Here is a 26,651-nt window from a genome sequence, read left to right as displayed (position 1 = left end):
TAGACAAATAACCATAAAGAGGGTTTGATAAGTAAATAACTATTGGTGAATAATGTATTTTATGATTATGAGTCCCAGTTCATCTAACAATTATTTGCATGTGTGCACTCCTGTGGTGTTTGGTGATGTGACCGTTTATTAATTATTATGTTGGTGCGTTGATTAAAAATGTCCTAAAAGTGTCTTTCTTGTGTTTTCTTATGGCATAGCAGTCTTTTGAAAGTATCCCCACTTTTATAAATGGCTAGTACAAAGACACTTGCTGGGATAATTGAGTGATAATGTACAGTGGCTGTTCACATTGACCCGAGCAAATCACTGCACACCCAATGTAACACCTTTTAACTTACTGCGGGGTGGGGCAGATGATCCGGTTCCTTACTCGCTAACACAGAGATTCCAGGTCACTTTGTAAACCAGGAATTTGCTTCCTGATCTCACTCCGTGCATCTTGACTAGTGGTAAAAACCCTTTGCTCTTCCTGTCACCCATGCATCATTACCTGTGTTAATTGCACCTGTGGCCTCATTTAGACGCCCTGTCACAATAATACAACCCGAGACTGGCTGTACACAAACATCACGGACGGCTCATACATTTGATGTTCTAAACTTTTGAAATACTTGTTCCCTACTATGAATATTTTTAATAAATATTGGAGATATATATTTTTATACAACCGTTTGACACAAACTATACCCGAATTTCTTTAGCAGACCAAATAGGACTTTTTACATCAAATATTCACATATCTTACGATGACATAAAAAACACATTACCCGGTTAGGTCCATAGATGTCAGAAAGAAAAGTCAAAAAACGTTTTGAAAAAAGGAAGCAATAAGGTCAACTAATATTTAAGTCTAAATATATTAGGGTTTTTTTCTAAATACTTTTCTACCAATCTTCATTTTGAAAAATAAATTTCAACCTAGTATATTTGAAGTCAAACAATGTTTAATAATGTCAAAATATGTTGTAGAAATGTATGGCGAGAAATATTAAAAAATGAATTCAGGCTAATATTTTTTTAATACAATATAAATTATGTAGAAAAATATTTTACTACTGGATATACAGTATTATTGGATAAAAGTAAATATGAAAGGTCTAAAAATTTGGAATTCTTCTAAAAATTAGTACTGAAAAAAGTCCAAACATGTTCGGTCAAAAAATATGGTGAAAAAAAATTATACCATAATAGATCATGAAAAACCTATGGTCAGAAATATTTAGGAAAAACTCCAAATAAGTTAAAGGGTATAACATAATGTATGACAGTCAAAACAACTTAAATTCTCATGACAAAAGGTCATTTAACTTTTTTTTTAAATAAACTTTTAAAGCTTGCAATTTTTTAAAGCAAAAGGTCAAGATCACACTGCCCAAATTTCTAAATATGATGTTTAGGGATGCAGAAAAAAAAGGTAAAACAAGGTAATCCCCACAAAGACGATTTGGAACAATAAAAATGAACATTTGTGCGATTCCCTGGACCTGATGTTTATGCGCCTCCTAAGACTAAACAAACAAAGGAAGTTCTACTGAATGCAAATCACAAAACCCACTTTTAGAAAACTTGATCACATTTATTTTAATCATCATACATGATCACCATATAGAATGTCTAACCATCTCTAGCCTCTGGGTGCCCCCGATACACCATGAAGCTACAGAACGTAGGCATGGCACGTCCTGGCTCCTTTGCACTCGTCTCCGTCTCCCCGTCTGACCCAGAAATCACCGTTGTGAGAGAGTCTCTGAATCAAATTACTAAAACTTAGTCCAGGGTCTTGTGTCTCTGTGCCCCCCCCCCCCATTCTAGCCAATGGTGACACCGAAGCCACACTGGAACTTGTTCTTGCGGTGGTTGAGGGAAGCCCCGAGGGCCAGCGTGAGAGGGAGGGGCAACAGCTTCTTTTCAAGGGTCGCCGCAACCCCCCAGTTGCTGTCAACTGTGCCTGCAGAGAGGAAAGTCATTTGCTTCTAATCTTTTTCAAACCAGTATCGACTGAACTTTGTGTGTGCACTACATCCGTTTACCTTTAAAGAGCAAGTTCGCTTTGGGGACGTCCAACTGGTACCCAAAGGATGTCGAGGTGTCTTGCATCCTTGTGTTGGCTTCAAATTCAACTCCTACCTGCAGCTGTGTTGGAAGACAGAGGTTTACATTCAATCCCAACACGATACCCACACAATAGGTACTGTGTAATTAGGGTTTGTTTGGACAGGGTCTATGCACTGGAGGGGGGGTAGTAAGCGTGAAAAATGATTTGTTCTACAAACTGTTTAACTTTGATTAACGATTTTAGCCAAATTTTACAATTCATTTCTGCACCAAACAAAGATCGTGGCTTTTCTCAGGATCGCTCATAGTTGATTTGCTTTAGAAAAGGATCAGAATGATATGGACATGAGAAACAAAGGTGACCAAAAGGGGGGGAAATTAGTATTATTTATTTCAGTAAAGCTGAACCTATCCTTTAAAAGATATTCAGATTTACAGATAGTCACACCATTCCTTAGTCACCTGATCATTGGCTTTGTGATAGTACGTAGCGTGAGCTCCTGCCCCTCCCAAAGTCAACGTAGCGATGCAGTTGTCTCCTGGGGAGAAAGAAACGGGCTCAACCTCCAAATAAAGTTCACACAACAGAAAAAGTAAATTCATGTTAATGAGAAATGAACATTTGGGGAATTGGTAACCAAATATTTAATCAAGATTTTAAAACCACAAGCGTTAGTAGTGGTCGATTTACCTGTGTACCTGCCTAACAGGGAGGTGACGGCTCCTTCCTCTCCGGGTCTCCTGTGGTACACCACCTCCCCCCCCATGGCCAGAGCTGGTGTGATGGACTGCAGATAGTGGCCCACCAAAATGCCTGAAGGAAGGTAGTAAAAGAGCCCCAATGATCCACCGTGTGGTCTGATGTTGGTACGAAAAACGACACATTTACTTTTATTTCGCTTGTGACTTCCTACTTTTCTTTGTTTGGCCACATTGTTGTTTCAGACTGTCGGAGAATAACTGTTGCTTATTTACGTGAAGGGGTCGACGCTCACTCCTCCGTGTGCCGACCTCTGAGGACGAGCTGAGTTTGCCGGAGCAGAGCGACATCTAGAGGTTAAACACTGAATGTCGCTGTCGTTTAGGGCTGAAACTAACGACCGTTTTAATCATTAGATATTCGTAGTTTCTTTATTTGACTTATGGAAAAAGCTTCAGTTATTATCATAAGACAAAGAAATAAAATGCAAATCTTCACAATTGTTTAGTTGAAATAGTTTTGTTTTGTCTTTTTTTTTTTTTTTTATCATGAAAAATTAATAAATTATCAAAAACCACACAATGCATTTTGTGATAAATAATCAAACCGTTTCCACGCAGCAGCTTTCAGAATATTTTGTTTTCAATCCAAGATACTCTTCACTTGGTATCGATTGATAGCAGAAGAATTTCTATTAATTGTCAATCGGAGTATGTTTTAATGAAATACAGGTCACTTTTAGACAGTAATGTAGTTTGCTACCATGGTACGATTAAAGAGCCAAGAAGCTCTGCAACAATAATGTTCACAAGTTAAACCTTTTGTATCCATAGATCAAGCAGCACGAGGGAATGAATCGTACCAGATCCAATCAGTACGTCTGGATTCCCGAGCGTCACGGCGGCGGTGAAGTCCTCGCCGCGCCACTCCATGTCACACTGCCAGTTCACAAACTTGTGCTGCTGGGTCTGCAACGCACAAAAAGTGGAACGGTGATGTCCCTGAAATGTAGACTCTGGATGATTCGTTATCTGAAGGGCTGTGCCTTCAAAAAGGTGCACACACCTGGATGGCTATTTTGGAGCGCACAGCGGATGTGAGCTGGTGGATGATCTGGGAATTCAGACTGCCCGTATTGTCCATATCTCCAACCATGACTGGGAAAGACTACGGGAACAAACAGTTTTAATGTTGTGTTGCATTCAACCGCTGCATGACTACTCATAAAAGAAAAAAAAGAAAAGTTTGGTATGTTATTTAGTTTTAATCCCCTGAAAAAGACAACATGTTGTTAAAATTATCCAGTGGAACTTCAGTTACCAATAAAAGACTTTATTGGAGGATGGGAAAAGGAGCATTACCTCCGCCGGGCCGGTCTGTTTAGTGCCTACGTAGGTGGAACCGAATCGATAACCAGAATCGCCGAGGGTGCTGAGTGTAACGGTGTGGCAGACCTGGAAGTGGTTACTCAGGCCTTTGTTGACCACCAACCGCACCCCTTCCATCGGTAGAGGGAACACCTCTAGAACAGGAAAACAGACAAATATGCATAACAATAATTACAATTAATGTAACGTTAAAGTTGAGAAATGGCTGTTGTAACAATGCAACAGAGGGTTTTTGTTTCTAACCTTTGCATTTGCGGTGGCACTCCTCATACGTGCCCGGGTTTGGAAGCTGGGGGTCTGCATCTGCAGTCTGCTGGTCCGAGCCAGATGTTGACGGGACGGAAGGCATCGTGAAGCCTGGGGGGACCGAGACCAACCCCTGGACCCCTGGACCACCTCCGGCTGCTGCCGGGGCGGCACTCGGGGAAGCGGCCGCCAACACGCTGCCCATCTCTGAGCCTGTGACGGACTGGGGGGGGGGGGGGGGGGAGAGAGAGATGCATCGAGCCCATCGTTCAACTATATCGACGTCATACAAGCACGCCGCATCCCACCCCGCATGCGCTGTGCACGCAGGGCACGAACTGGACGAGCCGCAGCGAGGGACCCGCACTGACGCTGGCGGACCGGCAGCCGGGTCGAATCCAACGGAGCCGAGGCCCGGTTGAGTCCGACTCGCCATGCGCCACGTTCATAGACTCCAAATACAACGCGACGATACACGAGAAGCGCTGAGCCGCAGCGTGCGGTTCGCCACGACGACAGAAAGGCCGGCCGTCGGTAAGACGACCCCGGTGGCGGCGTTTGACCTGTGAAGGCTGCTGCGAGCTAACGTTAGCAGGATCGGTTGGGAAGCTAGCAGGCTACGCGACGTTAGCCATGTGGAGACGACCACGAGAGATTAGTCCTCGTGGGGAGAATGACCGTTACCGAGTAGACGACACGTGCCCCTGCGACACGCTTCGCTATCTACTTAATAAAATGGATATTGTAATGTTTCGGGTACTCACGCTGACGGTTCGGCTCCGGGTAGCTCTGAACACCGGCAAAGTTCACCACGACGTCCGTTACCGCAGTTGACAAGCGCCCGCCCATTCCCCGCGAGTCGTCCGCCGATTGGCTAAGGCGCATCTGATGTCAAAGGTCATTGGCTTGAGCGTGCAGCGGGGACGGCCCTCTTGATGACGTCACACACTTCATACGCTTAACAGTCATCCAATCTCCTACTGAATGACATTCCAAGGGTACACCTACTTTAGGGGTCATAGGTCATGACTACGTTTAAATATGATACTCCTGTTATATACACCATTACTGGTAGATCAGAATAAGGGTTTTAGAGAAATCTTAATATTAGGTTTCAAGCTGGAATCCACCTCTGAACGTCCCAAACCGGAAAACTACTGTGCAAATGTGGATTTAGACTAATGTCCTGCTTTGTGAGAAAGCAGGTGGTCGGCTGTCTACGGAACAAGTTCAGACAGTTACAAAAAGCACACCCGAGGTTTACAAAGACAAAAAAAGCAGAAGGACTCAAATCAGTTGGAGTTTAATGCATTTCAGGCGCTGGCATTGACACATTTTACAGAAAATTGTGGCTTGTCTTTGTAGTTAAAGCATCTGGTCATTGAGTTAAGGATACAGTAATACACCAAAATAGTCTGAACCCACCGACTGCGGAAATGGTTTTGAATGGACGAAGCCTGTACGGAGTCTGACAAAATTGGGAAACAAAAACGTAACACGTGGAGAAGAAAAAAAAGGTCGCTGGACAGTTCACAGTATTATTTTTAAAATACATTATCTTCCGTTATATTGTGCTTAAGTCAAGAAGTCCAAGGCTGTAATATACTCTGACAACTAGTCATGAGATTTTCTAAATGAAAACTAAAAATAATTCTTTGTGAATTTAAATGCGCTTTTTCAAAACTGAAACTTGTGTGGAATTGTTTGGGTGCCATTCTACCAACAAGAAATCTGGGACTGGAGTCGGGGCAAAGTAAGAGGTTTGACGTTACACTAAGGCACTTTGGAGGGGGAGCACCTCAACACATCTCTCAATTACTGACAACCTCAAGACTTACAAAAAAGTAACTATTTCACCAGCAGCAGAATGGCTTCAGGTGCTTTACCGGGACATTGAACCAAAGCTAAAAAAACTATAAAACTATAGATTCTGACAAAACATGTTTATAGTGAAGAAATTTGACTGTAGAATGATTGCTGGTGCCGACCGGCCGGTTTTCACACGTCTTTACGGGTTGCACGCAATAAGAGGGGAAAAAACAAAACAAAAAAAACACCCACGAGTGGCGACTGCTAAAGCGCCTCCCTAGAGAGCGAGGGAGGGAGGGAGGGAGGTCAGAGGTGAACAGCCGGCGCCTGACGAAGCGGAGGTGTGCAGACAGAGGAGACGGGCTCAGCTACTCGGCAGATGGATGGACAGAGGTCACCGGGACAAACGCAGGCTCAGAAAGTTCAGGCTGGTGGTGGCACCGTAATTAGGGATTTTAACTGCTTCATGTTGGCACATTGAGCCAAACTGAGCAGCGTTTAAAAAAGAAATGGAATGTTTCCCGAAACTTTTAAATCCGTGTCCTGACAAGTTCAGGCCATCTTTCAGCTGCTTCTAATAAAGTAACTACAGAATGTAGATTTATTGAAGAAGAAAAGAAAAAAAGGATGGGTTTCTGTTCAACGATCTGCCACAAGTTTACGATACTGCGCTCGACTCCGTAACTCAACCGTTGTTTCACATTTTCATTCTTACAGCAAAGAACAAAGGATGATAACGCACATCTATTGTGGAGAGGGCCATCAGGACAGTGACCATCTGTGGTAACGCATTAAAGAGGCCCGTTTACGAACATATGACAGACAGCTGGAGAGATTGCGGTCAACTCAACACGGAAAATACAATTCAATCTAAATTAGACCATTCTGGTGTAAAACTGGGGAACAAAGTCTTCCTTGGAATCTTGTGTCATGCCTCGTCAAAACTACGTGACAAATGCCAGTCGCCGAGATTCTCCTGAAAAAAAACAAGACAAAAAAAAAGGCAGGATGAGACATTTCTGAAACCCACCGTGTGACAGAGTTCCTCTGAAGTAGATAAATCTATGGTGACTGCTGTTTGACAGCCTGAGGACAACAACCCTCCCCCTTTAAATCCTGTACAACTTCAGCTAAGAGGATGATATCCATTAGCAAGATTGCACTTCTGAGCTAGAGTAGCACGTGCAAACGGGCTTTACTCTTAAATGTCCACCAGAATGCACATTAAGACAAATTCAATCTGAACCACAAGTTTAAAAAAAAGCCCATTCCTTGACTTGCATCTGTAGCATTTGCTAGAATTGCTACTGAAATGTGACCCGTAAGTATTTAACCCCCCCGCCCCCCCAACTCTGGATCAGTTGAATTATGCTTATAAAACTGGACTCCTCCACATTTCAACTTCAGTGTATTTCCAGTCAGTCGATTTATGAGCAAAACCAGCAGAAAACTCACCGTGTACTCAGATCGCTCCGAGTTCTTTGCTTTTTGCGCCAGCGTCGCAGTCGTCTGCATCTGGGTCAACGGAGTGAAACTCCGCCACATACAGGCTCTTGTCAATGCTACTGGGGATGGGCTTAATGTCAGTGACCAATTGATCCTCAATATTCTTCAGGTTGTAGCGATCTTCTGAAGTTATCAGGTTGATAGCCAGACCCAGGTGACCAAAACGCCCTGCCAGAGAAGAGACATCGTTGAGCTTACCACCATCAGCGGTGTCCTAAAGTCGAGCAACGTGGTAGCTGTGAAACCACCAAAAGAGGATTTCACCTCACCTGATCGTCCGATGCGGTGCAGGTAGGTCTCTGCATTTTTGGGGAAGTCGAAGTTTATGACCACATTAACTGCCTGGATGTCAATTCCCCGAGTGAACAGGTCTACAAAAAAATAAAAATAATTTTTTAAAAAATTGCAACTTACTGAAGAAAAATGATTTAAATTTCCTCTTTATATTTTAAAGCCTGTGAAGCTCTTCACCCACCTGTGCAGACCAGGTTTCTGCACAATCCATTCCTGAAGTCGTGGAACACGCGGTTCCTGTATTCCTGCATCATCTTTGCATGAATGTAGAAGCACGAGTAACCCAGTTGGGTGATTTTCTTGGCCAGAAGTTCAACCCTCTGGGTTGAGTTACAAAAGATGATGGACTGATTGATCTGAAGCTGAAATATGAAGAAAAATAAATTAAATAATCATTCTTGAAGCATTTAAACTGGAGGAATTAGTAAAAGTGTTATGGTGTCCTCACCCTAGAAAACAGCGTGTTGAGACAGTGGACTTTTTGTCTTTCAGTCACATAGGCGTAGTATTGAGTGATGCCCTTCAAGGTCAGCTCCTCCATCAGGTTGATCTCGTACGGCTTCTTCAGATGCTTGCTCTGGAAAAAACATCCACACTGTAATGAAACCAGTTTTACATCTCACTCCTTGAGACAACGTCGCTGCTCCACGAGTTCTCACCATGAATTTCTGCACGCTGATGGGGAACGTGGCCGAGTAGAGCAGAATCTGACGATCCTTTGGCATGAAGCTGATTATATCTTCAATCAGAACCACAAAGTCCTGGGAGAGCAGCTTATCTGCCTGAAGATATTTAAGGAAAGAGCTTTAAAAACAAAAACTAGACCGCAAGTGAATTCATAAATGAAGAGACAAACCTACCTCGTCCATCACAATCAATTGGGCTTTATCCATTTTAGCCACACCCTTCTTGATAAGGTCCAGTATCCTGCCTGGTGTAGCAATCACTACATGCACTAATAGCAAAGGAAACAGAACATCCTGTCAAGTTCTAAAGACAACTAAACCAACTAAATCTGTGATGATGCATCGTCAGAGTTTGTAAAAAACTGAAATCTATTTCAAAGCTTTTTTTACCAAAGCGCTGCGATACATGGGTTTAATAACAGCAGGCGTACCGGTCTCATCAAGACGCATAATGTCATCCCTCAAATTGGTGCCACCCGTGGTAGCCATGACCTTCACACCGCCGAGGTGCTTGCTGAGCTGGATGCTGATCTGGCTCATCTGCAGGGCCAACTCCCTTGTTGGCACCATGACTATGGCTGGAAAGAGAACATTAGTTTAGTAGATTTCAAACATCTTCATTCTAAAAACATCCATTAAAGTTGATGCTTCCCAATAATCTCCACTAACAGACCATTTAATTGACCTACAGAACTATATGTTACCGAAACATCTGCTAACTAGGAAGCTACAACAAAACCTCACCCTGTATGTGATCCTTCTTCAGGTCTATCCTCTCCAGGAGGGGGATGAGGTACGCTCCACTCTTTCCTGTGCCATTCTTGGCCCGAGCCAAAATGTCTCTGCCCGACAGAGCGATGGGGATGCTTTCCTCCTTTTAGTAGACAGACAAGACAAATCAGTACGGTTCCTACAACGTGACATTTGAAAATAAGCGACAGGCTCAGATACAGCAGGTCCTTGCAAGTGAAAATTCACATACGTGTGCGACACATCGGCAAAGTCTGTAAACAACAACAACGTCAGAGCCAAAGCGGTCGACCGGAATTTCGGGCACAAGACGAGACGGAAGGTGAAATCCACTCCTGAGTTCTCCTCAACTTCACTTAAACAAGAAGGCCGTACACTCCAAAGTCCCCACTTACCTGGACAGGGGACGGTTTCTCCCATCCCATTTCAAAGATCCCCATAAGCAGCTCCCGCTTTAGGCAGTAGTCTTCAAATTCATTTCCCTTAGTTGATGTCACATCCTGGGTGGGGAAGCGGACAATGAGATTACTGGTCAATAGCATTAAAAGCCAAGAAGCTTTCAAATAGTCGGTCCAAAATGAAGGAGCTGTAAAAGCTATGAACTGGGACTCTGAATAATAAGGTGGGCAAATAGTAACGTACCGAAGTTCTCATCCGGGTGTCTCTTGGAGGAAGCTCCAGGCACTTCTTCCAATCATCACCAAACCTAATGGAAAAAATTTGAATTATGTCTAAACACGTTACCAAGCCACAAAACTATGTTTAAAGGAATATGATGCACACTTTAATGAATTAAAATCTACAATCCGGGTACAATAAACTTTACCCTGAAAAGAGAAACGCGGGATTTGCAGACGGTCTTTTACATTTATTAAACTGGTTTGTGGTAAACTTTATGGCAAGACATACCTACTTAAAAGCTTTGCAAAGCATTTACATTTAGCAGATTAATGAATTCAGCTTATGAAGCGAGTGATTACCGGACACACAAAGCGAACATTTATTTGTATGCAGGTCTCAGAAAATTCAACTTGATCTTACTTGATGCCCCCACTGCTATGAGGAATGCTGGTCATTTTCTGGAGGGCGTTGGGCTGTTGGCCTGCGGCGAGGACCCCCGTCTGGCCTCTGAACTGCCCGTTTGCTGGTTTGTTCATTCCTATCATGGGTGCTGGGTTTGCCGTCCTTGCTGTCGCCATGGGTCAACTGGAAAGTTTCCTCAGTATGGTATTTTTGCCTTTTGTTCACTGAGGTTTTGCGTAATGCACCAGTGTGTAAAAAAATAAAAATTCTTTTTTTTTTTTTAAAGAATGTATTTTGTACACAATCTGACGTTCATACCTCTTGAAAAGAAGAGGTCTGCATATGAATTCTGTCTATTTACAAGACAAACTCTCCAAAAAAGGGAGAAATTAACATTCATGTGAATAAATAAATCAAATAACTGACCTAAACATAAACTTCTTTCCTCCACAAGTGTTTGAAGGAATACTCTTATTCTTGCTGTAATTATGCAGAATTTTTTTGAGTTCTGTGAGTGTCTTGGATTTGTAAGTCCAAGTGCCAAGTTTGAACATTCAAAAAAAGCCAGTAGTAAAAGGAGCTCTGCTTGGTCACGACTCAGACTCTTGGGATTTGTTCCTTTGACATCAAAAAAATCCACAAACGGTCTTTGCTGAGGCTCAAAAACAGTCACTCTGGCAATTCGTGTTTGCTTTTTACATGGAGAGTCCCCTTAAATGTCTGGTTATCTTGTTCCGGTTTCCTTCACTTCTGCAGCCAAAGTAGAGATGACTGCAAAGTCTGCAAAGTGCTTTGGGAATGGCTGATCAACAAAATAAAAAAAAATAATCCAGGTTACCTGCCAAATAAATAAACAAATTGCCAAGCTTTAACGAGCAGTAAGAACAACCACATTACAGAAAACAAACACACACACGAGTCCCACTGGGTCACATACGGTGAGAAGTGTGCGTATTAGCTGCAGATATCTGTGATGCGGAGGAACAAAAGCCAACGTCAGACAGCAATGTGGTTACAAAAAAAACTGCACCGAAGTACTGTTAGCAAGATTACGGCGCGACAGCGGAGTCTACATGGTCATTCTGACATGAAAACACGACTGAACGCCGTGAACCAGGCTTGGTGGGGACATCGTGCTTACGATGCGACCTCTGTGCTAACTGGCGCTAACTTAGCGGCATTTATGGCCAAGAAGCAAACTATCGCTCCAAGTTGTATTGAAAGTTAGCTGGTTGACGTTAGCCACTAGACGTTTAAACCTTAATGGACCAACTACAAAGTAATGCAAACAACGGCGATGTTGTCCCACGGCTATCTACTTCCACGGTCACTTTTTTGCCAATTTCGGTAGCAAGGTTAGCTTGAAGTAAATTAATTAGTAACGTTAAAGCTGCAAATTGCGTTAAAAGTTTATGCATAGCAACGTGGCTTTGATTGCACAGCTAGCATGCTAACATCAACGTAAAGTCTAGTTTCCCGCAGTCGAAAGGAAACTTATTTCAAACTTTAAATCGAGAAGCGCAAACAAAGGAAGTCCGTCTGGATCCATTCCGAACCCCGCCGTTACCTGAACACTTTTATTTCACCCCACGGAAGGCTCGCATTAGCATGCTAGCGTTAGCTTAGCCGCGCCGTGTTAACACAAGCTACACGGTAACTCAACACGCATAAACATGGACGGAGAGGAATGCTACCTTCACTTTGCCACAGCCACACAAAGTCTCCCCCGCGGCGCCGCCGCTAAACGTTTCATCGGCAGTTTAATGGAGTTTGGTAAACAATCGCTGTTTCGAGAAATCCGCCGAGTTTTCACTCTTTTGTCTCTTCTTTCGGAATATTGACAATTCAACATGGCCGCGCGCTCGTTTTTGGGCTGTGTGTTGGCTCCGGAGCACCTCCCACCGACCAATCAGAGCGCGGCGTTCAAACCCCACAACAGAACCAGTCCACACGTACGTCTCATGTAAAAAAATATTATATTGACATATCGACAGCTTTTGACAGTGATAAAACCACACACACGTGCACACAGACATCTAAAAGGTGGACATATTTTTTTTTAAATGGCAGGAGGAGGGAAGTTAACTGCACTACTATTCCGTTCAAGTCACATGGCTCAGCCTTATTCTGAGCAGTGCAATAAGACATATGGTGATGCTTTTTATTTGTGCTGCCCTTCTTCCCCTGTCATCTCTTTACAGTCATTCTGTGAACAGCAGTAAGGACCACAATACATGAATAAACAGGGACTCAGAGTTCACTAAGCATGGGCACATGCTCATCATTTACTGTCCTTTATGTCGGCTGCATCCACACCAGTGGCACATTCACTTTGCCTCAGAGGTGCATTTGGAGAAATCCCGCGGTAGCCGGTTGGGTCCCAGCAGCTGAATGAGGCTGAAAGGAGCAATGCATGGTTGTCCATGGAATCCAGAAGAAGACCAGCTTGTCAGGACGGTTCATTTCAGGTGCAGTCTTTTGCTGGTTTGTCGCCCCATTAGCTGAACCTTCTGCTTTTTCTGGTCAGCTTGGAGGAGGTAGCTTCAAATTGCACTTATTGAAGAATAACTTTGAGCTAGTAAAATGGGAATACAAGTGTAGAGGGAGTCTTTGGAGAATGGGAGGTGCAATGATGAGGGGTGTGATGCGTATTCAAAGGTGAACAACCACAACTGTGATTGGGAGACGGGGACCCTAAAAGAGAAGCAAGTTGTGAAAAATGTCTTCTGATTTCTCACTGCAATGTGTAACAAGTATCACTTTGTACCTGATAACCTGTAGGTCAGTGTGCTTACCATTATCTGTAAAGCTGCTCCCGTGTGGTGAGACGGACACACAGTGTTGATCTTGACTTCTAACCGCATTGGAACCTCTTCCTCGTAGCACATCTATTATCTGCAAAATAATTTAGAAATAGTTGCTTACAGAGCGTTCTCTCAACGAGATATTGTTGGAGAAAACTGCACCATGTCGGTCTGTCCTCTAGAGGGAAGGAAACACACATTTATCTTCCGACCATTTGTTCCAACTTCTCTAAAGCCTGATGAGTCAAGTAGATCGCGCAGTTCTTTGAGTTGGTCCTGACCAAATTGAAGCAGTGGTGGGATTTTCAATCACAGAAACATTGACTGATTGTACATTTTCCCAATATCAAGTTACTTGTTCAGTCTCAATTCGGCAACCCTTTAGTTTCTATTCTTCCGAATTGTCCCGAGGCAGCGACTTGACAAACCATTTAAAAATACACAAACAACACTGTAAGAATGGAATTTCTTCTCTCTTTTTCCAGGGAGGACTCAGCTCACTTTCTTGTTCTTGGCCACCATCACAGGGGTGTCATTGTGGTAGTTCTTGAGGCTGCTGTCGGCCCCGCTCTTCAGCAGCAGACGCACCGTGTCCACCTGCCCTCGGCCGCAGGCGCTGTGCAGGGCCGTGTTCCCGCTGTACGACTGGCTGTTGACATCACAGCCGCCCTGCCGCAGAAAAACAAGAAGTTGAGCCGAATGTGATTCATCAAGAAAGCTGACAGAGACGCAGTTAGGCATTGAAAGTGAAACGGCACATCGGGAGGGTGAGTTAGATCAGACAGGAGAGAGGAAGAGACGATGCTAAAAAAAAAGAGATTAAGAAAGGAGAAGAGATAATTATATCCATGTACACGCGTCAGCTGTGGTGATAGAGCTAAACTATGACTATCATCGGAAGGTCTTATCTTCAAGCTAGACAAGAATGAGAAACTCAGTGTGCAGCTTATGAGCCAGAAAGAGAAAAAACAGAATGATCGGATCGAGCTGAGTCACAGCCCTTCTCCCACCTCCTTCTTCCCAACCCAAACACCCTCATTACCTCAATGAGGAAGTGGACCATGTCCACGTTATTGCTCTCCACCGCATGCATGAGGGGGCTCTGGCCACTCTTGACGTCCTGATCAAAGAGGAAGAAAAAACGGGAAAAGTCAGAGGATGCACAGACGGTGCCGGTCGGGTTCGTGATGTAGTGAAACTTGGCGTCACCATGGCGTTGATGTCGGCGCCGGCCTGCAGCAGCATCCTGGACAAGTCTCTCTGCCCGCGCAGCACGGCCAGGTGGAGAGGGCTCAAGCCTGAGAGCAGGGACAAAGCAGAGGGTTTCACGCTGAGCGCGTGCCTTCATGCAAATACACACACACAGCGTGCACAAACACACTCCTGCTTGAAACACGCAGTGAAACTCACAGAGACGGTACATTGGAAAAAAAAGGAAATGTTTGTTCTCGATGTTTTATTCGGACGGGAAAATAAATGTAAAGTGAAGTTTGTTATTCAGCGGAAGCTGCTGCCATGTCGTCAGATCTAATCCCTACATTCAAACTTAGTTCCAGTTCCACATTGCCCATGTGAATATGTTGGGGGCTTTCTCCTGAACACGCAGTGTAAACGGTCTCCTGCGCCGTGACGACACAAAGGAAATGAGTCAATGTGACTTCGCCCGAACAACAGAGACGCAGGACACGTCCTCTGCTCCCGCCTGAACCAGAGCTCACATCCCACGGCGAACACGGGGCACCGTCTGCGCCGCTGTTCCCCCGTTTGTCAAAGCATCTGCAGCATCTACATGTCAACCGTGTCAGAACTGGGTCACGAGCACGGCGCTCCCTCTGCAGACTGCAGACTTACCCTCGTAGTTCCTAATCTCCAAGCAGGTGGAGGACTGGGCGTGGGAAAGCACCACGGACAGACAGCAGCGCTGGTCGTATTCGCAGCAGAGGTGCAGCGCCGTCTGGCCGTTGCGGTCCAAGGCGGCGGGGTCGGCGCCGCCTCTCAACAGGGCCTCCACCGTGGCAGCCTGCTGCGTGATCACTGCCAGATGAAGAGGAGTCTGAGGGGGAGGATGAGAGCGGAGAAAGAACACTTCAGACGCGCAAAAAGGGATTCACCCTGCTGCACACTCCCGCGTCCGCCTCAACAAAACATGTGCATATTTAAAATATGAGACATGAGAGCGGCACGTCTTCTGCTGCGAGACACAGCGACAAAATCATGAATATCAAGAGTAAAAGTAATGACCGACAAGCAAGAAAAAATGACAAACATACGACACATTCTTACAAGTGAGTCAAAATCATTTCTAGTTAAGGCCTTTCTTTTATTTCTAACCTGTTCTGCAGGTTAAAGGTCAGAGACGCAGGAGGAACTCTGCCTGTACGAGCAGGCCAACGCCTTCGTACAGTAAAGGAACAAGGAACCTTGTCTGGTACAGTTATCGTTACCACACAATGTGAGAGGATCATGAGCCTTTCCCACACACACACACACACACACACACACTAACAAAGTCAACATTCATATCTGTCAGCATTTAAATCAAAGTCCAAAAAATAGCTCACTGGAAAGGACAAAAGACAACGACCCAAGCAGGAATCTGTGTGATTAATTCTATGTTGGGAGGAACCTGCAAACAGCCTGTAAATATGCAGGAAAAACACAAGTTACGCAAAAAGTGCTGAATGAATTCACTTGAGCAATCTGGGATGTTCCTTTGGGCGAGAGCAGCGTGTTTCATCCTGTTGGTAACTCTCTCAACTCTGGCCAAGCAGGGAACCCACAACCTTTTAAATTAAGCCGAGCAATATTTCATCCATAAAAGGAAGTCTTCTGGACCGGACTTTTTAGCTGCAATTGAGATTACACAATTGGCACAACAATCAGGAACAGATGGTTGGTCCAGGTTTCTCTACTGTTTCTGTAACTGTGTGGGTGTGCTGTACGTGTGTGTGTGTGTGTGGGGGGGGGGGGGGGTGTGTGGGTGCTGTGGGTTTGTTTCAGGAAAGAACATTGAAAAGTTGTCTTGCAGTGAGAGACGGTGTTTGTGGCATTCCTTCAGTGTTACAGTGATTCTCCCTTCAGCTTCTGTTTCCCTGAATCCTGTGACTCACACACACACACACACACACACACACACACACACACACATTCCCATCAAAGATTCACGTTTTTCCCACAATCGGACGTTTTGAAAAAGTTCCACTATTATTACTTTGGCAGAATCGTCCACAGTGAGGCCGCTTAAGGCCTTCAGAATAAACCTCAGAGTTGGAAGAGTTTATCTCTGGCTTTTAGACAAACTAAAATCCTGCAAGATAAGAGGAAGGGAGTGTGTAGTGGGGGGAGGGGGGGGAGGTGGTGGTGCAGGGCGGAGATACGGAGGAAGAGACTGAAGCAACTTGAGGGCAGTCCAGGGAAAAGACGGGATGGCGAGGGAAACCCCCACCCCCCCCCCCCCCTGCCCCTGCATTCCTGCATGAAGGAGGTAAACAGCCGATGGAGATCAGCCCCGCGCTGCAGGGCCCAACACAAAGACACACTACTCTTTAGTGGGGAGGCTCGCCTGCTGCACAAACAAACATCACAACGCTTTGACGTCAGCAAAAAAAAAATTATACCGACAGCATCAGCCAGTTATCGTGGTTATCGTTACGGAGCCTGGATTCTCACAAGGAAAATGAATATGCAACGACAGAACAGAACGATACTGAGAGAGAGAGAGAGAGAGAGACGCACATGAGGGAAAGTCCCCGCGAACTACCCTCTGAACAGAGTTATGTTGAGAAACAGCCCAAAGCAGAGAGGCGGGGGGGGGGAGGGAGGGTCATGTGACTTCTCGGAACGAGGATACTAAAGCGCACACAAACACAAACACACAGATATCTCGCTGGTGCACGCACCCTCGCACTCAATTTAAAAAAAACAAAAAAAAAACTGGCACCTTACCAGAATGCACGCAAACAAACAATTAAAAAGAAGATTTCATCCCACAATGTAGCGACAGAAATGTTAAATCGCAGCAGATGGGCTGCAGACTGCACTGTAGGAGCTGCATGGACGTCTTTGATCTGAAGCACATTCAGTGCAGGTTTCAGTGTGGGTAGGGGGGGGGGGGGTCGGTCCCGCATGGCACCACCAGCAGCAAGAGTCTGTCACCTGTAGCGTGTGCCGCGTGCCCAGCGTGGGAGTATCAAACCGCTTTCTGTGCCGCTAACAGCAGCTCGCGGAGTGGAAGGCAAATCCACGACTTGTCGTTCTGGTTCTGATAGTAACACTCTGTCAAAAAGTTCCTTATAGTTAAAACCACAGAAACTCAGGATTTGTCACCAATATTGGAAACGCTGTTTTCTTTTTTACAGTTTTTTTCTTCGAGAGGTCGGCCGAGGCCAGAACATGTGTCGAGGTCTGTCAGGTGAACTGAATGTGAGATTAAAGATGAAAAGTTAAGTTTTGATATTCAGCCAAAACCACACAACCGGGTATGCCACTGACTCAAAATCTCCCCTTTTGGTGATCATTGCATGTGGCATAATATCTGTCAGTGTGTGTGTGTGTGTGTGTGTGTGCTTGCACTTTGTTACTTCAAGGTAGACACAGGATATCATAAGAGCTGTGCTTTGAAGCCTCAGCAATGAGGAAAGACAACACGCGGCGCTGAGAGTGTTTCTGGTAAGCGGGGCCTGTGGTGTCCTGTGAGAAACTCCAGCCCTGAGAAGCACAGCTCTGCACGGGGCTCAGGTGCAGAGAGAGAAGGAGGCCGGCGGAAGGCATGGAGCGGGGGGGGGCGAGGAGGTGGAGACGCCCGGGGGGGGGGGGGGGGGGGGAGGAGCGCTGGCTCCAGGCCAGTCGGTTGGGACACACTCAAAAGACAATTCCTTGTGCACATTCCAGTAAAGTACAATGTACGTTCTCCCTTCTGTTGACGTTGCTATTCGGGGAGCCGAAGGTCTCTTTTTCTCAGTAAAACAAAAGTTGATTGAGTGCAAACGTCGATGTAAAGACTCAAAGTTACTTTGGGAAGACTCAGGAAAATGTGCATGTGCTGGAATATTAAACGTTTAAAGTGACATGCTCTGGAACGTGCGTCATCCCGTTTCTCCGAAAGCTGGTTTCTGGTTGGACGAAGTAATAAATCACAACGGGCCACGACGGGCTCGGCTTGAATCCTGATAGTTTCCATCAAAAAAATTCCACCCCCCCCGAAAATCCTGAAAAGGTTTAGAGGAAACGTAACGCTATAAAAAGCACGTGTAGAATCAAACAATGTGGTGTAAAGCCCGCGGCCCTCCCCAGCCTCGCCTCGGGTTGGGCTTGTGGCGAGCGCAGCTGAAGTAACCAGGGGGGGGGGGTGAATTCCATAAGCAGAAGAGTGTGCAGTAACCTAGTGCAAGGCGAGGAGGAAACCGAGGCACTTCCTCTTTCATTCTTTTCCATGTTACTGTTATCAGAAAGGGGTGAGGCAGCGGGGGGGGGGGGGGGATGTGCTTCACATACTGTGGTTGTTGGTCAGAAAAACTCCCCCCCATCACCTTGTAAAGAGCTTCTCTGGTCTCAAAGCTTCATGCCGTTCAAACATTCGCACGCATTCATTCCAGCTCACACCCCCCGGGGGGGGGGGGGGGGGGGGGGGTCTTGCCCAGGGAAACCTCGGCTTAGACCGGCGGACCCGGGACGTGGCGACCCTCCCATGTCGGAGGTGCTGCGTTTGCTTTACCTGCCGCAGGTTGTTGTAGACGTCGAGGCCCCTGCGGGCCCACAGCAGCAGTCGGATCAGTTCCAGCACCAAGGTGAACTCCTCCTGTACCACGGCTATGTGGAGAGCCCTGTAACGGATACGACAGAACCAGATCAAATATACAATCTCACATATAATATATGTAATATGTATGTAATATGTAATCTTCACGCTGACCTGGTGTTTCATTCCAGCACGATTTGTTTTGTGTTTTTTGCTTAAAACTTACATCTGAGACCCGTTAAACTCACTGCACTTTATCGAGGACTCTATAAAGTTTGTAAAAGCATTCGTTGTATGAACAAATCAAAGTAAATGAATTCATTCAAGAGATCAACTCAAACCAACAGAAACCCTTATAGTTCTTCCCTTCTGAGAGTAATATGAGAAGATTAATATTGAATATACGGTAAGACAGTATAACTACCAGCACCTCTAAAATGCATGATTCTTCTGTACAAAGAAACAGAGTGAATCTAAAACGAGCAGCTATTAAACTTGCTTTAAATAGATTTAGTCCACAGGTTTCATTCGGGGTGGTATTCCAGTTTTTATCAAACCACCATTGAGCCGCCAAAAAAACGAGAACGACATCCGAGGACCCGTCGTACCGAGGAACCCGACAGATAAACTCGACTCCATGACTCACACACAGGCCTTATCACGGGCCTTATCAAGATTAAAGGGGAACCACTGTGCGGTCGCTACGTGAAGCGAAAGCACGAACGCAGGACAAAGTTTAGGACGAGGAGACGCTGAAAACCAAGCAGGAGGGGGGGGGGGGGCGCATGCTGCAGAACATTCGCATTTTTCTTTTTAAAGAAAACGGCTTCCAGTAAAGGCCCGGTTGATTTGATGTCACTTCCTGTTGTGTCGGCAGCGCTCTGTGTCTTGCCATGGGCCCTCTGCCCTTCACAGGTGCAGCTTTTGAGAAGTTGCTTAGAATTCTCACAGTGACAGACTTCACTTCGGCATCACCTCCTCTCAGCAACGTGAAGTCCTGACGACGCCGGTTCCCGGATACAAATGAAACGCGTCTTTGAGCAGACGGGGGACCGTCCTCAGCACAGAAAACTCTTCATGGAACGGACCGTATCACATTGTGGCATTAATACGTTGACGTCTTCACAGACAGACCGAGCAGCTCAAACAATCCCTACATTCACAGTGAATACTGCTTTCTGGTCTTTGAAGCATTGACTGTCTGCAGGAAGCTGCTCGTGGATAATGGGTCTGTGCGTGTGTCCTAACATGCAGGGCTGCCAATGAATGAGGACACCAAGTCTTGGACTAACTGTCCCCTGCGCCACTGCAACAAGCGATCTGAAAAAGCAGAACTGTGGGAGCGCGGTGGTTCCTTCCTCAGCTGCTGCCCGTTCCTGTAACTGAGCTCAGAGAAGTGCACAGATCTGAATCAAAAGCCATCTGTTCATCACGTTTACTGTACGTCACGCGCAATCATCACTTGTCACACCGGTAAACGCTTTGGGGATTGGAGGGACCAAACCAGCGGCGGTCAGACATGTCCGTTGGACATCTCTCCGATATGAGACAAAAGGTCAAGGGATCAAGTTCCTCTGTCTGCTTCCATCTGTCTCTTTTCCTCACAAGAGGAAACTGTACTGTTTCTAGTTCCTGGAAGTGGGGCAGACCACAGCCCCAGACGACCTCAGGCTCTGCAGCACTGACGTAGACACCAGTCGTACCGCATTGACACTGACAGTCCCGGTGTGACCGTGTGTGTGTGTGTGAGAGTGTGTGTGTGTGTGTGTGTCCGAGGCGAGAAGACAAGAGACCGAGTAGAGTAAAAAGACAAGGCGGCACGGTGTGGTATCCTGTTTTGTGTGGTGGGGGGGGGGAGCCTGACGGGCCCTGTGGTCTGAGGACCAGCTGGGTGTCAGTAGAACGCAGAAGAGACGCCGCGCGGCCCGGTCAACAAGCAGCGTTAACCCACATTTCTATCTTCCTCCCAAGGGCCAAAAAGTCAACAGTCATCACATGACTAGTTATGCAACGCCTCGGGCTCAATGCACGGATGGTTTAGGGTACTGAGCTCAGGCTCTACTTCGTGTCACAATGTGAACCCTCTCGTTGGGGCGAAGTCGGAGGACTGTGGACTCTGGTCAGAGGACACAGTGACGCATTCACACTGTAGGCAAACAAAGGCCTTTTCCCACAACATTGTCTCATTCCGTGTGAGAGCCTGGTTCCAAGAGGAACCTCTCTGAGAACATGTTAATGTCTTGGTGAAGTCACAGAATATCTTTGGGCTTTTGGGATTGTGTGGCTCGGTTACACTGACTACGAATCCTTCCTTTGTGACCCCCAGACGTTCCCTCCACGACCTCGACGTCGGCAGAGTGAACTCGTTTCAGTTTTTACGTTCACTTTCTTCTCTTTTCTTTCACAAATAGCCCAAAAAACATAAACCTCAACTATCCGTTCAATTTAGTGTGAATTATAAAAAAAAGAGTGAACACACAAAGGTGAACATGTTAAACATTACCTGCTTTAGTGCTGTAAATGTCACTAAGTGTGGAATTCAAGCATTGGGTCTGCATGGTATAGTACATGTGAAATGATAAAGTCTAAGATTGCAATACTGACCCTGATTTACATGACAGTTTTAATGATAAGAGTATTACCAAACTCCACCTACAACCGTGTTATTGTGCCAGTAAACGGACTGACTGGAAGCGTTCAGCGATACGAGCTGTAGGCACATCTCACATAGACGTTTGGATAAAAGGGCTTAAAGAGAGAGAGAGAGAGAGAGAGATGAAGCTGATCAAAAAGAAAGCGGTAAATGAGGAAGTAAGGAGCGGATGTTTGGTTTTTTTTTTTGAGACCATTCATTTAAAAACACAGAGAAGAAAAGTGATAGAGACACCTGAGAGAAACCGCATGGTGTCTAAAGACTGAGCACTTACTGCTTTTCCCGAAAGTGAGGGGCTCAGAGGCGCTGAGAACAGACAACCAACACCCCATTGACGTAAGAACTAAGTCATTTACACTATGCACACACACACACACGTGTACACACGGCTGTGTGAAGGGGGGCTGAATTCACACTAAGTTTCATGGAACCACAAAGTAGGTACAACACAACCGAGCCGACTTCATGAGAATTTATCAATTCCCAAGAAGAAAAGGTTTCTTCTTGTTGTTTCTTCTTTGATGTAAAGAGACAGCAAGGTGACAAATTAAAAGCAGGTATAAGGGACACAAGTTGAAGAAGGATCCGTCTGTAATAGCTGGTGTTTGTGGTTATTAAAACCCTTGTGGGACAATAAGCAGCTGTGACATGTCACGGGACCCACGGCTGCCCACACGTTGGTCCTCACGGGTTCGTCTTGTGATGTAAATAATGGTGATGCAAAATAAGAGTAATTTCATTCTTAGACGTGCTATGTTTTCAGTCATATGACCCTGTTTGTGTGTGTGTGTGTGTGTGTGTGTGTGTGTGTGTGTGTGTGTGTGTGTGTGTGTGTGTGTGTGAGTTTGACATTTCAAGTTTTCGTGTGGGCGGGTGGGTGTTAAAACTTTAGACAAAGTAAAGTAACCATGCGTTAATGTTGCATATTTGCATTATGTCGAGAGCTCCTCCAGTGTCCTGCACTTAGTTCTAAGACCCCCCCCCCCCCCCCAACCCCTCCCTTAACGCCTGAGATACCAGAAGATCACAGCATCCATGATCCACTTAGATGATCACTACTGGGTACACTCAACTAGCTCCCCTCACAGGAAGTGAAACAACATTTGGGTGAATTCGGGGTGGGGGGGGGGTCTAAAACAAATGCACTGAGCTGATATTACAGGAGTCACATTCAAGTTCACAACCCCAAAAGCTTTGTTGATGAGGAAAGACCAGCAGAAGGCATCCGGTTCCAGCCGTGTGGCCTTTGGAAGGACAGGTCCCCACATCGAGGACACATGATCAGACTGAAATGTCCTGGGACGTAAAGCATCACATGCAGGGGGGGGGGAGGGAGCGATGATAACTAATGATCACCGATGGCGGCTGGCTTCAGGTCCTGTGGTTCACACTGGCTTGGCCTACCGGGACCATTTAGAACGAGTTACTGTGTCTGCTGGTTCGTACGTTTCAGGTTGCAGCAGAAAGACGCACCAGATTCACTAATCGCACCAACGAAAGAGAGAATCTCCACAAACCCTTGATCTCCACAGAAAGGTCTCTGACCGGTAACCAAGCAACTGAGACCTGAGCCACGTTCCCACTGGGATTAAAAAAACTGCCTCCATACCGAAGCCAGTTAAAGACATCAACATACGTGTCTCCGTCGTCATCCTGATGTGTAGCCAGAGCAACACCAGTCCGCAGGCCTTCGTCCGGGTGGACCAGGGGGTGGGTCACCCCGGGGAAACGGCCCGGGCACGGAGGATGCGCTGTAGAGAGAGGAAGCAGAAGGGAGGGAGACATCATCAGGGCACACATATACCAACGAAACGTATTCTCTTAGCAATACGGAAGGGGGGTTTGCGTGGAGTTCAGCTATGACTTGACCCAGTTAGCGACTTGAACCAATGCAGGAGAAAAGCTGACTGGACACTTTCTCGTTGATTCAGCAGCTGCTGCATCGACTGCACTGCATTTCCCTCTGTGACACACTAGTTCCCAAACAATGTAGTAAGACCAGTAGCAAAACCACCGAGCAATCCTTAGAGAGCAACTCTAAGGTTGCTCTCCCTTTGACAACCTAGTGTCACCTCAGGGTGTGCCCCCCCCCCCACACACACCCCGATTATTGTGTCCATGCAAGAATCAGAAATCATGTCACAGATGAGCACTTTGTGGAGCTCAGAGCTGAAGGTAGAAGTGTAATAAAGATCATATGGTGTCATACATCGTAAAAACGAAGAACTGGGTGAGAGACGCTTACCGTAATCGAACTGTTGCAGGAAGCTAAATCTGAAGCCAACCGGAGCGTGCCCTGCCTCTGCTGCCCGCCGCGGGGTCCCCGGCGCCGCGTGCACCCTGCCGTCCTCGGACCCCTCCCGGAGCGGGAAGCCGGCGTCCGCCGCGGGAGAAAGGCGATCCGCGCGTCGCGGTGAGACCGAGGGCCGCGTCGGGGTCTCCGTCTCGACGATGATCGGGCGTTTCCTAAACGGCAGCTTGCAAAAAGACGCGTCCGCTGGCCGCTTGCGCGCGGCAGCGGTTTGCGGGTCCGGCGCGCTCCCGGCCGCGGGGCAGCGTGTCTCCGATGCGTCCTTCCCTCCGCGTGCCGGGGACGCAGGTGAGCCGCCGGCCCCCCGAGGGGCGTCCTCGGCGCGACCCTTGCAGTCCGCGCTCCCACGCTCTCGGTTGGTGGTGCGCAGATCCAGCGGCGCGACGGCAACCGACCAGTGGTCCCCGTTCATGGTCCTTATCCTCGGCATCGACTGTGGGGTGGAGGGGTGCGAGGCAGCCACGACCCGAAGACGTGGCAGGTGTCTGCGCCTGAAGAAACGAACTTTTCCAGGTTCGGGGGGGGGGGGGGACAGTTTGGTGGGACTACTTCAATCCAAAGAGACCGACCGTGCGCGTTGCCCCCATCCCCGCGGAATCAAAGCATCAGTGTGTTTCCCTTTGTGTCATTGGTTTATTTAAGTAAATGTCTTTGGGAAGGAGAGCTGTGCGTCCCGGCGCACCTCCACTGACTGCAGGTAGTGCAGCAGCTGCGCCAGCGCGCATCTGCTTTAATGAGTGCGGTGCTTTCCCTCTCCGCGCTGCACTCTTTGTTTCGGTTTGAGGCCGAATTCAACTGAGTGAAGGAGTGAAAAGGAAAGAAAAGAAAAAAAAAACACTTGTTTGAAGTCAAAATAATGTCTGCATGTCCGACCTCTTCCACATCTGTCTGCTTTGCATGACAAGTTCAAGTTATCTTCGTGAATTTATCAAGAAGTTCAAGGATCGATGCTTCTCTTGGTTCAGGTGCTTTGAGCGTTTGGGTTCATAGCCTCCTGGACGGGGACACCGCTTCCATGTTGTTTCCTATTCGTCATAGGACGTCATACATCCATTGCCATTCAGAACTGGCCACGCACACAAGCCACTTCTGTACTGCTTTGAGTTGTTTAGTTGTTAGTAATAATGTTTCCAGATTTCCATTTAAATGCCGTTTCATGTAGTACGGAAATTGTGCAAGTAAAGTGGTCTCTGGTTATGAAGTGTGTTTCTCTACTACGACTTTCTCACTTCATAGATGAGAAAGTGACTTTAACAACATGCAGAATTACATTGCCCCATTTTTCATGAAATTGGACATATTTGCAAATGTTTTGCCGTTCTGATGTGTTAACGTTAACATCAGTAGACCCACAAATAGAATAGAATAAAACCACAAATAAAGAAGGTAAAACCTCCTCTCCAAACTTCCTTCTCAAAGATGTAAATGTAAATGTTATTTTGTTCATTAAAATCGTTGACCATAATGTGGATTTTCACATCCGGCGTTGTTTGCAGTATAGAAAAGACACCATTGACTCAGTTATCACACTAAGTCACACTACAGCTGATTATTCCCATCTTTACATCGCAGCTCTCCCACAATGTGCATTTGTGCGAATACGGGAACTTATTACGTTGTAAATAATCAAAGGTGAGCGTTTACATTGTTTAAGGTGCCGTGCGTCCGTTCGCCTGCGGCTTCGAGCTGTAACGCCAGGCGAGGCCCGTCCTCTCGATGCCGGGCCACTGCTGCCTTGCATGTTGCATAAAGCATGCACGTGCACACACACTGTCACACACATGCACCCGTGCACACCAACGACGCCTCACCCCCCCCTCGTATCCCACTCCACCCCGCTCTGATTACCAGGGTCAATTTGGGACTTTCCTCTTTCCACTCAAGTGTGGAGTCGGCAACGGAAAGTCAAAGTTGTGTCTAAAGTCCCTAAAACAACCCGACACTACACAAACATGGCGTGCAGCTGTCAATGCACTCGACCAATCAGGGTCCTGCCACCGTTCATGAGAAAGATGGAAACCTCCAACGGGCCACGGTCACAGATCATCTGTGGCCCACAGGGTCCCATCTAGTGTCTCCCTCTTGTGGTGCTGATGTTCATTCTGCTTCTTCATTTCTAGATCAGATATTTTTGCAAAGGCTGTGGTCTGAAGCAGCACTAGTGCAGATCCACAGATCTCCTTCAGGTTCCTCTCGTCTGGAGCATGGAGTCTCTCTGCGATCTCCATGTTTCTAAATTCAGGGGTAATTTAACTGGTCTTCCTGGTGTCAGGCTTGAAGTGCACTACCGCCATCTTCTGCTCAATGAACCCCGCAGCAGGCAACGCTGTTTTTCCCTTTTTTTTGTTTAACACACATTGTTTTTTTTCCCCTCAACGAGCCTGGAAAATAACAACTCAAAATAAATATTTAAGAAGCTTAGAAAAAGCCACAATAAAAGCTCATGGAAACAGCTGTAGAATGGAATCATCTGGATAGAGATGAATTATTATTTAGACTGTCACGGTTTGGGTTTGTTTCCTGTTTTATTTTGTAGTGTCTTGTGTAACATACATAGATTGTATTTATCGATTGATTTTGATAGTTACCTTTATTTTAGTCCTATATAAAGTCACAGGCATAATTGTTTTTTTGCATAATAAATACATTTAAAAAAGCTTATTTTTGAAGCAGAATA

General features: G+C 46.2%; 3 protein-coding genes across 3 annotated transcripts; all 3 read right to left on the bottom strand.

Moving 5' to 3' along the window:
- Nucleotides 1-1,757: 1,757 nt before the first annotated feature.
- On the bottom strand, nt 1,758-5,293 carry tomm40 (translocase of outer mitochondrial membrane 40 homolog (yeast)). Its single transcript, XM_037453877.2, has 9 exons — nt 5,166-5,293; nt 4,399-4,624; nt 4,129-4,289; nt 3,833-3,934; nt 3,630-3,735; nt 2,759-2,881; nt 2,530-2,606; nt 2,043-2,145; nt 1,758-1,960 (listed from the first exon to the last, which is right to left on the bottom strand). Exons 2-9 carry the CDS (start codon nt 4,604-4,606, stop codon nt 1,821-1,823), a joined length of 1,020 nt encoding a protein of 339 aa, XP_037309774.2. The 5' UTR covers nt 4,607-4,624; nt 5,166-5,293; the 3' UTR covers nt 1,758-1,820.
- Nucleotides 5,294-5,688: 395 nt separating this feature from the next.
- Nucleotides 5,689-12,350, bottom strand: ddx61 (DEAD (Asp-Glu-Ala-Asp) box helicase 61). The gene is made up of 13 exons (XM_037453876.2): nt 12,164-12,350; nt 10,488-11,307; nt 10,089-10,152; nt 9,842-9,946; nt 9,441-9,570; nt 9,128-9,274; nt 8,871-8,965; nt 8,670-8,792; nt 8,459-8,587; nt 8,192-8,372; nt 7,986-8,087; nt 7,666-7,884; nt 5,689-7,186 (listed from the first exon to the last, which is right to left on the bottom strand). The coding sequence occupies exons 2-12, from the start codon at nt 10,643-10,645 to the stop codon at nt 7,673-7,675; spliced, it is 1,446 nt and encodes a 481-aa protein (XP_037309773.1). The 5' UTR covers nt 10,646-11,307; nt 12,164-12,350; the 3' UTR covers nt 5,689-7,186; nt 7,666-7,672.
- Nucleotides 12,351-12,428: 78 nt separating this feature from the next.
- bcl3 (BCL3 transcription coactivator) lies at nt 12,429-24,861 on the bottom strand. Its single transcript, XM_062565754.1, has 9 exons — nt 23,909-24,861; nt 23,300-23,414; nt 18,987-19,095; nt 15,125-15,326; nt 14,483-14,571; nt 14,316-14,393; nt 13,775-13,942; nt 13,265-13,364; nt 12,429-13,163 (listed from the first exon to the last, which is right to left on the bottom strand). The coding sequence occupies exons 1-9, from the start codon at nt 24,402-24,404 to the stop codon at nt 13,045-13,047; spliced, it is 1,476 nt and encodes a 491-aa protein (XP_062421738.1). The 5' UTR covers nt 24,405-24,861; the 3' UTR covers nt 12,429-13,044.
- Between the last annotated feature and the right edge of the window lie 1,790 nt (nt 24,862-26,651).

This window comes from Pungitius pungitius, chromosome 11 (assembly GCF_949316345.1).
Source record: "Pungitius pungitius chromosome 11, fPunPun2.1, whole genome shotgun sequence".
Lineage (NCBI taxonomy): Eukaryota > Metazoa > Chordata > Actinopteri > Perciformes > Gasterosteidae > Pungitius > Pungitius pungitius.
The sequence above is the reverse complement of the archived record's forward strand: the minus strand, read 5'-3'. Positions and strand labels throughout refer to the sequence as shown.

Coding starts and splice junctions, on each gene's coding strand:
- bcl3 (XM_062565754.1), bottom strand. CDS start 24,404: ATGCCGAGGATAAGGACCATGAACGGGGACCACTGGTCGGTTGCCGTC. Junction 19,096..23,299: donor CAGGATGACGACGGAGACAC/GTATGTTGATGT, acceptor TATCCGTTACAG/GGCTCTCCACATAGCCGTGG. Junction 14,394..14,482: donor GCGCCGACATCAACGCCATG/GTGACGCCAAGT, acceptor CTCTTTGATCAG/GACGTCAAGAGTGGCCAGAG.
- ddx61 (XM_037453876.2), bottom strand. CDS start 10,645: ATGGCGACAGCAAGGACGGCAAACCCAGCACCCATGATAGGAATGAAC. Junction 10,153..10,487: donor CATAGCAGTGGGGGCATCAA/GTAAGATCAAGT, acceptor TTTTTCCATTAG/GTTTGGTGATGATTGGAAGA. Junction 8,088..8,191: donor CAGAAACCTGGTCTGCACAG/GTGGGTGAAGAG, acceptor ATTTTTTTGTAG/ACCTGTTCACTCGGGGAATT.
- tomm40 (XM_037453877.2), bottom strand. CDS start 4,606: ATGGGCAGCGTGTTGGCGGCCGCTTCCCCGAGTGCCGCCCCGGCAGCA. Junction 4,290..4,398: donor GTGCCACCGCAAATGCAAAG/GTTAGAAACAAA, acceptor TTCCTGTTCTAG/AGGTGTTCCCTCTACCGATG. Junction 3,736..3,832: donor GCTCCAAAATAGCCATCCAG/GTGTGTGCACCT, acceptor TGTGCGTTGCAG/ACCCAGCAGCACAAGTTTGT.